The sequence below is a fragment of the Schistocerca nitens genome, chromosome 4 (genome assembly GCF_023898315.1).
Source record: "Schistocerca nitens isolate TAMUIC-IGC-003100 chromosome 4, iqSchNite1.1, whole genome shotgun sequence".
Lineage (NCBI taxonomy): Eukaryota > Metazoa > Arthropoda > Insecta > Orthoptera > Acrididae > Schistocerca > Schistocerca nitens.
Window position 1 is genome coordinate 277383032 of NC_064617.1, and position 12703 is coordinate 277395734.

A 12703-nucleotide genomic window follows, 5' to 3' on the forward strand; every position below is an offset into this window, starting at 1 on the left:
TTGTTACTGTGTGCTATTCCTCTATCTTCATCTTTCAGTATCAGTGTCGGGGGCTCATACTGTTGTGATTATAATAATAATATTCCACAAAAGAAAGCTCACAGCTGCGTCTTGGCTGCCATATGAACGTCTGCTCCACCTAGACGTGCACTTGAAAATGGGATTGTAAGACAAAATAGGCAAAATTGTTGTGCAGAAATATCTAGATATAATCAGATAAATATTGCATTGCAGCTACTGGAAATGACTTCTTGTAAAATGTCGAATCTCGACGTAATTCGTGTTGCAGGCCCGACGGCGCATTTTACCCGTAGTTGGTGTTGCGCCGCGATATCGATGTTGACTTTGAAACCGCGAGTCGACATGGGGACAGGAATGGCATCAGATAGTAGTGTTTTCGGACGAATCCAGCTTCTGTTTGTTTGAAAATGATGGCCGCATTTTGGTTCGCCGCCGACAGGAGGAGCGGCATCACAGTGACTGCATTCGCATAAGACATACAGAATCTTCTTATGGCCTTACTGTATGTGGTTTTATTGCATACAACCAGAGATCGCAGTTGGTGCATGTCCAGGATACTGTGACCACTGTGACCCAGGTGAATGACGTCCAGCGACCCATAGCCATACCCTTCCTGCTTAATGATACAGGGTACTTTTCCAGCTCAATATTATGCAAAAATCAACCCTATTTCTTTCAGGTGCAGTTTATAATGTATATCTCTTACAGATTTTTGTTGATATAAGGTAATTCAGCACACTTTCTAAGCAAATTAGAAGTATTTTGAACGTTTTTGAACGTGCTTAGGGTTACTAAAAAATTACAAAGAAATTGATGCAGTTTTTTTCCAAAATGTTTCCTCAAATTCGGGTACCATTTAACCCAATGTTATACATTTGAAGGAGACGAACTTTTTACCAGATATGCCTGATATGATGGCTGAGGTACTAGACCTATTTAACTCCACCTATTATGTATATTACGAGGGTAAAAAAATATCACATCTTACCTTTTAATTTTTATAACTTTTTCCTAATAAAAATTTTCTATTTTCTATAATTTTGTTGATTCTGCAACAATGCTTAAGTCTACTACATCAGTATGGTCTATTGCAAGTTACAGAAAAAAATTAGAGCAATGCTCTATAAACTTTAGGAAATATTTGTACCTGCATTCTGAAAAATACAACTTGCAGAAAATTGCGAATGAAGATATGCGTCCAATTAAACTGTGTCTCAGAACATTCCTGATCTTCAAGCTTCCTCTTGGCATTCCTTTTAGCACCTCTTGCTTCTTTGGTAAGTTGAAGAGCATATCTTTCAGCTTCATGCACCCGTTGTCTGTCACATGCAACCAATTCATCTTCCATATTAGAGCCACATTTTATGCCTAAATATCTCAGGACTTACAACCTTCCAGTCACTCCATCATTGAAACGTATCACTCCATCTAGTACACCAACTTTTAATGTATTTAGTCCCACAAAAACATTCTTGGGTAATCTTTCCCACACGCAATGGTTGAAGCTTTCATTTGTATTCTGAGTGCCCCCGTGAAGACATTTACTAAGCAAATCGGGGTCACTCAGGTCTCTAAATATTGGTTTTATTTCGTTCATAACAGGCTCAGGAAGAGAATGCTTATGATGCTATATATTTGACCACTTCCTTCAGCTTTTTGGTAACCACACCAAGAATCTGCTCCTTTAGGGCAAATTCCATGAACAGGGTGGTCATCTGTGGACTTCATTGCTTTAACATTATTCAGACGTGCATTTCGTCTAATGGCCAGTCCATAATAACTCGGAAGAAGGTTTATTTCAGTTTCTGTCAATCTGCCTCGGCCAGACAGAGATTTTCCATCAGATAGCAACATTCCTTTTGTTTACCTCCATAGCTTTCTCAATCCAGCACGCATCCTGTTTTGCACATGTCTACAACACCCCAGTTTTGTTGCCAAGGTATCACCATAAACATTGAACTCATTAATTTTATTGAAAGCTTTAGAGTCCCCATCGCCTAGGTATATCTAACGTTAAAAACGGGCACCAACCTCTGAAATATTTTTTGAGTTCCATCACACTCCATACCTCCACCGTAACCATCATACTTCTTAGAACACTGATGTTCAATATGTACTTCAGTGTTACCATGGCAGGTGTGGCAGTACTTAGATAAGCACTCAACATCAACAACTTTTCCATTCTCCAGAGAAGTAGCACTTACAACACCATTCACGGAAAGATGTCCTCAGTGTTGCCATGTTCCATCAAATGCAACAGCAGTGTCCCCGGTTCCACTAATATTTACAGTTTCTGCTACTGCACGTTTCATAGATGCTTTAGACACAACCGTCAAGGCACCTAAAAGCATTTTTATGTACTTGCTGAACCTACTAGGAGGAGGAGGAGGAGCAGAAAGGTCCATCAAACCACAAAACCTTTGAGCAGCCTTTCTTCTTTTTCCTATTGCACCCATTGCATACACTAACTTAAAATTCACATTGTATTAATTATGCACAATGTTCGAAGTCATTTTCGAGGTAGATTTATTGCAGGTTCTACACAGAACAACTAATTTCGACGCTAAACCCTTCCTGCTACTTTGTTGTTCAGTTATTTCCAGACAGCCTACACCATCACATTGTTTACATTACGCCACTTCCTTTGTCAAAGAAGATAATATGCCCACGTCAACAACAACAAGTCCACTACAAACAGCGTCATTGTTAACACAAAAATTTGAATCACCAGGAGGCGTGCCATGTGGGAGTTTCTTCCCTGAAGAACTGATACATGGGTTACTTTCAACAGTGTGGGCTGCTTTGTTTGCGAACTGGTTACCACGTAATTTCCTTTTACTGAATTTCTTGATGTGTGGCATAGTTCGTATGTATTACACACTAAAGGATACGTACTTCCACGAATATATGTAGCACTAGGGCAACAAACATTCAGTAACACGTGAACAAACTGCTTCAGCTAAACAAAAGTAAATACTAGCAAAGATAATCATTTACAGACACTAGAAACCTGCGCTGTTACCAACATATACAATTTATCATACGTATAATCGCTGGAAACAGAAACTTCATAGTTCTTTTCGAAATAATACTGGTTTCTGTAACAGAAATAAAGGGGGCTGGCAGAACACATGACCATAACTTTAAAATTTGATATGTATAGGTCATTTTTCATTTGAAATCCTATAATGCATATATCAATGTAATAAGGAAAAACTATTTTCACCATTTATAAGTACCCTGTATCCTTAACACCCCAGAAGCCATTTTTCAGCAAGACAATGCACGACCACATGTTGTTGTATGAACATGTGCCTTCTTGGTGTCACATGATGTCAGCCTCTTGCTCTGGCCCACCACATCACCAATCTAGTCGCTAATCAAAAATGTGTGGGATATTGTGAAACAACGGGTGCAGTGCTGTGACTCAACGCCAACCGCTATAGATGAACTTTGGAACCAGGTGAAAGCAGCATGGATGGCTATACCACAGGACGCCGTGCGCACCTTATAAGAGTCGATGCCATCATGCATGGAACAAGTTATCAAGGCTCATGATGAACCCTGTGCCTACTAGGCAATGAGACATGTGGAGAAACAAGGTGACTGAAATGCTAATCATTCTGCAGAACATACTAATGTATATCTCCTGTGAATATTAACGTCCTATTTCTAGGCATTCAAGGTGTTCTGTTTTTTTCTGAACATTGTATACTCTTAGGACACAACTCCCACTGGCTACAGTGTGGACCGAGCAAATATCCCCCACTACTTTCTATTTATCCTTTTCTCTTAGTATATTTTAGTTGAATTTCCTAGTTCTCCATACAGCTTATACTGTTTAGATTAAGCAGTAACAGGCTGTACAAGCCACTAGAAGATCTCTTACTATTCAAACTATAATTTATTTTCTAAATATATTCTTTGCACAAATTGTGTGATTGTGTGTCATCACTCATCATTCAATTTGATGTTATTACTGAAATTAAGATTGTTCATTTTGTTTTAGTAATGTACTGTCCATCATAGAACTGAGATGATGTACCATAAAGTTTTACTTCAGATAAAACGAACAAAACGCCCAAGTGATGCATTACGCATCAAATACCAATCCCGAAGTAAATAAATCAATAGAGACATACTCACTACTTATTGGTCTAGAGACATAAAATCATCTTGTCCTCTCCCACCGCCCGAGTGTCGAATCTCATATTAGATCACACTGGTGGTGATCCAACATACAGGTTGTATCTACCATCTGGTATCGAATGCGTGGTGCAATTTTTATTAGTGTCCTTTTAAAAATAAATTTTATTTTTAAAGAAATCTAGAAAAAATTGCACAACATTTTTTATAAACAAAAGACTTCTTGTAATGTTTGATATTCAATGTCCTTTCACAGTATGGGAGTGATGTCTTCAAAAGTGTGAAAGTAAGTTCACTCTGTTTGTACTCGAGATCCAGCAGGCAGTGGAGCTTGCTAATTCCCTGTTTACTGATTCCCAAAAAGCGTTCATTACAGTTCCACTCTGTCGCCTAATAAATAAAATACTTGCCTATATCAGAAGAGGTATGCGATCGATTGTATTATGGACTCTCTATGATACAATACGCAGTACGTCTTTCTCACCGGGGAGGCATCTTATGAAAGACGTGGTAGATAACTTCAGACAATACATTTGTATACACTCATGAGTAAATTGTAAGAAGACATCGTGATAACAACACCTGGTATGTAAAATGGTAGCTATCCTCAAAATAAATAAATGTCATGAACGCTTAATGCAGGTAAATTTGCGAAAAGATTCCATGTTCTTAAACTACCCCATCAGCGAAATCAGTCTACACAGGAGGATACTCCTCCAGTACGATTTAAGTGAAACATTTATATCTACTTTGCAGGGGAAATTAATGGCACATAGCTAATAACTAGAAGAATCCTAAGCATGAGTCAAGCACAATGGAAGTCAGTTACAAAATTTTTGTCTAACAGATTCTTGAGTGTTTTGAATTAATATAGAGCCATTACAAAGTAGTATTATGAAAAGAAAACTGAAAAGATTCAGAGATGACTTGTGCAAATTGTCATGGACTTGAAAGTGAAACCAAGTGTAAAAAACAAATGCACAAGAATCTGGCCGGCCAGAGTGGCCGTGCGGTTCTAGGCGCTACAGTCTGGAGCCGAGCGACCGCTACGATCGCAGGTTCGAATCCTCGGGCATGGATGTGTGTGATGTCCTTAGGTTAGTTCGGTTTAATTAGTTCTAAGTTCTAGGCGACTGATGACCTCAGAAGTTAAGTCGCATAGTGCTCAGAGCCATTTGAACCATTTTGAACAAGAATCTGCTGTGGGAAATATTACAAAAAAACGCGTCATGCATCACAGTGTCTTTTAATATTAAAGTTATAAAAATGAAGGTTCCAAAACGAATATGGATTCATAAACACATCCAATTGTATCCCACACAACGACCAGGAAAATAAAATTGCAGAAAATTAGGCTTATATGGAGGAATAATGTCACCTACGAATAGAATAAGAGAAGGTGGGAGGGCAGGTGATTATAGTGGCACCCTACACACACACACACACACCGCCACACGCAGAACTATTGCTTGTGGGATACAGATGTAAATGTAGCATAATTTCTGCCCCAGTCAGTCTTAATAGTTGATAATAATATGGTTGATGGTTAATGGTCCACAGTTATTCTTCGTTCCCTGAGAACGTCCCGAAGTCCGCGGTATCCATGCATGCCGACCTTGGCACCAGCAACCTCGCAGGCGTATCGCAGGCTGCGTTGCAGCGGGCGGCCGCCAGATAGCGCTGACAGCAGCGCGGCGCAGAAGGTGTCTCCAGCGCCCAGCGTGTCCAATACGCGCTCTGGAGGGCAGGCGGGAACCAAGAAGAAGCCCTCAGGACCTTTTGCAGCCGCGCCATCTTCTCCCCAAGGCACCACCAGGGTCGCCCTGTAAAACAGCAGCGTACAGTCTTAACATGGTAACGCCTCCAATGTACTGGCGTTATTGACTTACTATTTGCACACTCCTTTGATACACTGGGTGCGGTCATTGATGCGGGCTTGCTGAAATGATACAAATCGCAGGTAGTCAACTCGGACTGACGGCTTCCCCATCCTGCCAATTTAACCACGCTATGTTGGCAATACTAGGTTTTGTAAGTCATCTACTTTTGCATACAAAAGCAGAAGTGATATGTGGAGTTAAAACACAGCTCACCACCATGAAGACAACACTGAACGATGGAAACAATGCCTGTGTACACTGCACTGTATGCTGCACAAAGGTTGGTACTGACCCAAAATAAATAAATATCACTCTAGTCATACGCGATTTTCTTACATTTTCTGATTCTGCTACTCCCATCAGTCACCACCCTGAGCGTCTTCTTTCAGTGCATGCACATAACCTGTAGTACACAACAGCTGAATTCATTTCTCCTTATATCTTTCCATGACCAAACAATAGGGCATGAATAACTTACAGGCAGTCTAAACGACATCATAACTCAAACACCATACACGTGAACAAAAACTAACAATTTATTTGTTAGAGTACTGTTTTAGTAAAGCCACCTCAGCCACAACATATATTTCTTCTTATCTTTACAACCAGTGTTGGTGTGACATATCATCTTGCAGGTGTATCTGCCATGAACACAGCAACATCCCAGAATCATAACTAGGAAGTAGCCACCACCAGCAGTCGTGTGAGCGTATAGGAAGGGTTACTGGATTGTTACAAGAGAAAGAACACATGTTGGTATTATGGAGACCAATTCAATGGTGTAGTTAACAAACAAGAAGTAGTGGTAGAAGGTTCTGTGACCGTATCAAGAAAATCAATATTCATATGTATGAACTGATGGATGATGTGCCAATTAGGCCAGTTTGCAGGAAGCAGAATAACTGACACTTGATGCGTTTTTGTTGTGTCTACCAGCTGAAATGTCGCGAAAGGTGTGGATGGAATTCCTGAAAACTGTGGACGAGGCAGTAGCAACTGTGGTGGCTTTGGTTGACATTGAGTTAGTGACTAGGGTGGGAGAGAAGCGAGTAGTTTTTAATGCAGAGATAATAATGCTATAGATGTAGATCTCTGTGCCACATTCAGTAGTTCTGTAGGAACCCACAGTGTGAAAGATCCAAGCAAGTGGGACACTCCAATCAAAAGTATTCATCAGCACTTGCAAGGTGGACTCTGCGTGACACTCGCATCCCTACATTAAACAGGACTGAGGGCGGTGTGACCACTAAACAACACTCGCAGTAACTGTGGCCACAGTACACCCTTCGCGAAACCAGTGGTATAAATTTGCCTAAACGACTATGTAAAACAATGTTCACCTGCTGAGTTCAGCATTGTTCGATTTCTAAGTGGGAAGGAGCGACGTTAGAGTTTGTGTGAAAGTTATCTCTAGCATGGGCATAAGCTACAACTTAATTCTAAGGCTAGAATTCCTGATTAAACATCACAGAAAAATCGATCTTTAACAGCACGTAGCAAATCTGTATGGGATATTATTCCATCTTGGTTTTACTAGAGAAAGAATCAAACTGTCGCAAGGAATACCCATAAGCCGTCTAAGCTGTGTACATAGTGTCTTACAGATGGGATACGATACAGGAAACAGGAAAACAACCCCGGATGAATGTATGAGTTGATTTGCAAATTAATACTTCATGTGTAGTAGAGCCCTCGCCGGGAAATGAGGAAAGTGCATTGTTTCATATGATATAGTTTATCTCTTGTGAAGAAAATTTATCGAAGCCGCATGCTGCTCATCAGTGTAGAAAATTTTGGTTCAGAAGAGCTGAGACATCACGAAGTGCTATCTTAGAAGTGTTAGAGTAAGATATGTTGAATAGGGATTTCAGACTGGAATACTCGAAAGCAGGAGAGTCTGTCAGTTTAATCATATTAATGGGAAAGGTATTTATCTGAAAGGACATGATACAGTAGACATTGAGAGATTACTAGAGGAATATGTGGAATTATTTAACCTGCCGGGAGCATTGCCAGCTAAGAAAATAGTGCAGTACAGAATTCCAACTGGTAATGAGCTATCTGTACACAAAAAACCATATCAAATCCCAACTATCTAAAACAAGTGATGGTGGAGGTTTTTTATCAACAGGTCCTGGACACAGGAAAGCACCAGACCTTGAACTGCACCTGTAGTCATTATTCTAAAAGCATCCTCCGATGGTAAGAAAGCTTATGGAGTCTGTTGAACCTATAGATTTTTACACAAACAGACGGTTACAGATGTGTACCCACTGCTCAACATTATAGGGTTCTAGAACAATCTGGGGGAATGCCGTTGTTTTGCCAGCATGGAAGTGCTGTGTTGGCAGAAGAGCCAACACTGTATTGCTAGAGGAGGCCGAAATGCACGCGTTTAATTACACGCAGACTGGCGTGAGGTCTGGAACAGGACAATGTCTTGAGAATTGCAATAAAGTACGAAGATCTTGGAATACTTAACTTTAATCCATAATTGGTGAACATCTCTCTTGAATGTACATAATTTCCATTTCAATATAAACTGATAATGGCGCCTTGCTAGGTCGTAGCAAATGACGTAGCTGAAGGCTATGCTAACTATCGTCTCGGCAAATGAGAGCGTATTTGTCAGTGTAGCATCGCTAGCAAAGTCGGCTGTACAACTGGGGCAAGTGCTAGGAAGTCTCTCTAGACCTGCCGTGTGGTGGCGCTCGGTCTTCAATCACTGACAGTGGCGACACGCGGGTCCGACGTATACTAACGGACCGCGGCCGATTTAAAGGCTAGCACCTAGCAAGTGTGGTGTCTGGCGGTGACACCACAGGAAGTATGAAGTGGGGACCACCAATTGGAAGTAGCATAACAGGATCGATCTGAAACAGCGTTTTCGATTCTATTTGATAACTACCAGTATCGTCAGATGCCATTTGGTTTGAAAAACGCACTGGCAACTTTCTAATGGTTATTAGTCAGGGTGCTACAGGGTCTAAAACCAAAATGATACATGGTCTACTTATAAAATATCATTTTATTCTCCAAGGACATCTTTAAGCAAGTGGTGCATCTGTGAGAGGTCTTTGATTGGTCACCTGCACCATGACTGACCCTTAATTACAAAAGCTGTTGTATCGTATTACAGAAGGCCCACTATTTAGGCGACATTATCAGCTAGGATGGCGTGTGATCTGACCTATGACTTACATAATCTGTGAAGGATTTCCCACCACATATACACAAAGAAACTAAAGTAATTTCTGAGGATTGTTAATTTTTATAGAAAATTTATTCCAACATTTGTAGAGATTGCAAGATCCATACACATTTATTGAGGAAGGGAGTAAAATTTCACTGCACTCTGGACTGTGAAGAGAATCTGAATGATTAAAAGATTTATTGACCACTGGTTCCCTCCTCACTTTCATGAGTACCAAAAACGGTTTATATTATCATATGATTTGAGCAACCATGCTCTAGGTTGTGTTTTGAATCAAGAGGGAGATGGAAAAGATCACACAATAGCTTATGCTTCTAGACAGCTCAGCAAGATGGAGAAGAACTATTCGAGTACCAAAAAGGAAATGCTTTTACTAATTTTTGGCATCACCTATTTTCGTTGTTATCTATATGGATGACATTTTATAGTCATAATGAATCACACAGCACTGAATGGCTTCTGGGACAAAAAGATCCAACTAGTCATTTGACCCACTGGGCTTTATGGCTGAGCGAATTTGATTTCAAGGTTGTACATCATGCAGTGAAATTTCATGGTAACGCTGATGGACCTAGTCAGAGGGTATGTCTTGTTGAAGGTATTGGGATAAACACATAAGTATCGTGCATAGCCCAGTTTGCTGGCCCAGATTGTGACAGTTCATGAGGTGAGCGCAATTCAGGTCTGAGTGGCAGAGTGCTCTACAATCAAAGCAGGCCGGCCGAAGTGGCCGTGCGGTTAAAGGTGCTGCAGTCTGGAACCGCAAGACCGTTACGGTCGCAGGTTCGAATCCTGCCTCGGGCATGGATGTTTGTGATGTCCTTAGGTTAGTTAGGTTTAACTAGTTCTAAGTTCTAGGGGACTAATGACCTCAGCAGTTGAGTCCCATAGTGCTCAGAGCCATTTGAACCATTTGAACCAATCAAAGCAGATGTCGCTGCTGCATGTTTGGGACAGGAAGTTCGCAGAAGTATTGAGGCAGGCTTACGATTCCATTTTGGCAGGATATATAGTGTACAATGGGTGTACAATGGGCCACTCAGTGGTGCGCTGCAGACAATTATTGCTGGCAGAAGAGGAAGCAAGATGTAGACTGCTACATAATGAACTGCATTCCTTGCACTCAAAAGGCCAAGCTGGGTCTTCAGTGAATCCCATGACAGAGTTGCCTGAAGCAGATAGACCATTACAAATAATCGGTATGGACATTCTTGTCCCTTTGCGCAAACACTAGCAACGAATCGATATTTGTTAATAATAATTGATCATTTCTCACTTTTGTGGTCATGATAGCCATACCAAATCAATTTACAGAAACACACTCTATGGTTAACCAATGGATATTTAAATTCAGGACGCCAGAGACAGTACCAACTGACTAAGGCACTAACTTTAGGTCCAACTTATTGAAGCAATTGTGTTGATTAATCAATTTAAACATATTAAACTCAGTGCACTACACCCGCAAACAAATGGCAGGACTAAAAGGGTACACAGAATGATAGGGAAAATGCCAAGTTATTATGTAAATAGTAATCATAATGACTGGGACATTCAGCTACTAAATGTAGTAGTAGTGTATAACATGAAATCCATGAAAATAAGGACTTATCACCATATGAGTTTATTTTTGGCAAAAAATTACCTCCCCTTTCGAATTATGGAAATCTACCCAAGGAGAAGGTATATCCTACATTCGCAGTTTTACTACAAGGTTAAAAAGTATCTGGTACCAGGTTAAAAGGGTGAATGCAAAGGCTCTATAACGACTGGAAGGCACCCACAATAGACAGGTAAAATTGTCGAAGTATCATGTTGGATAGTGGGTTATGTTATCTAACACTTACATGCTGAAAAGAAAAACTAAGGAGTTCTTGTGCGTTAACAAGGATTTTATCAAGTGGTCGAGACATCACCTCTGTTTAATGTCAAACAACTTACTACCCAAAGAACAGTGGTGCATGCAGGAAGAATTCGTCCACCTCAGGGTGAACTGGAAACATTGCTTCATTTGCTATAAGCTCTTTATGAAGTGGGAAGGGAAGTGGTTGGAGAAAACATTATGGAGAAAAGTAAAAATTACGCAAGTGAAACAGGATGTATTTACAGTTATTCCACAGCATCAAATGTGTGAAATCTTATCGGACTTAACTGCTAAGGTCATCAGTCCCTAAGCTTACACACTACTTAACCTAAATCATCCTAAGGACAGACACACACACACCCATGCCCGAGGGAGGACTTGAACCTCCACCGGGACCAGCCACACAGTCCATGACTGCAGCGCCTTAGCCCGCTCGGCTAATCCTGCGTGGCTCCACAGCATCCATTTGCCTTGAGGTCAAGAGGTGGCCTTGCAAGCTAATTTTTTATGTTTTCTTATTAGTTATATTAGTTATGTTTGTAAGTATATATTATGGTTAGGCCTGTGTTTGTCACGTTTTTATGAAAGAAGCTCGCAGGGGAATGTAAAGGAATAATTTTGTTTAGGTAGTACATTATAGGACTGCTTGATGAAATTTTTATTTGCAGTGTTACCGGAACCTTAGCATGTCTAATTTAGTTTATAAGGAAAACATCGACGTTACATGGTGCAGTACTTTTATTGTTTTGTCAAGTATGTGTGTGTGTGTGTGTGTGTGTGTGTGTGTGTGTGCGTGTGTGCGTGTGTGTAAATATGATAGTCTTGATATTTGATTTTAAGGTTGAAGGTTCCCTATAATGGACGTTTGCTAGGTCAGTTTCGTCATTTAAGATGATCGATGATTTGAGGAAGTTACTGCACTGCCAAACTGGGCAACCACCGTCTCCCCCCTGAGTCATGTGTGTATCCTTTGTATTGCTACGAGAATCCCATGACCAAATGCGTCAGAGAAGTCATTACTTGTGGTACTGGAAATGGAAATTAGCGATTGGCGTCATTGGTCGGGAGGCCCCTTACAGGGCTGATCTGGCCGCCTTGGTGCAGGTGATCTGCGCGCCGGATGGGGATGAAATGATGATGAAGACAACACAGCACCCAGTCCCTGCGTGAGGAGAATCCCGAACCTAGCTGGTAATCGAACCCGGGCCCGTAGGACGGCAATCCGTCACGCTGACCACTCAGGTATCGGCGCGGACACTTGTAATACTGAATTCTTCCGAATGATAAGCTCACACTGGCTATTCTTAGCACCAAAACCGATAGTTGTGATTGCACCTGCTATGAACATGGTTATTTCGATGGCACACGGTGAAGAGAATTGAAGGGGCAAGGGTTGTTGATAAACGGTACACACTGCTACATCTCAGGACTTATTTTCCAGTTACCCGCAATCATCACTGGAACCAGTGGGCCAGACTAATTTAAGGAGGGAGGAAGTGTAATGACCTAGAACACAGCCAGAATCCAGAGTCGTAACAAGCATGCAACCACTGCCACTAACTGCTGATATCAATCTGC

The 12703-nt window shown here is 41.0% G+C and overlaps 1 protein-coding gene across 2 annotated transcripts in view; it reads right to left on the reverse strand.

Annotated features, from left to right (window-relative positions):
• Positions 1-4367: 4367 nt before the first annotated feature.
• LOC126252310 (ketohexokinase-like) overlaps positions 4368-12703 on the reverse strand; it is a 91784-nt gene continuing 83448 nt past the window's right edge. For both annotated transcript variants that reach the window (XM_049953194.1, XM_049953193.1), the window contains exon 5: positions 4368-5990. In XM_049953194.1, coding sequence (XP_049809151.1) covers positions 5714-5990 — 277 coding nt within the window. In that variant the 3' untranslated portion in view covers positions 4368-5713. The remainder of the gene's footprint in view (positions 5991-12703) is intronic.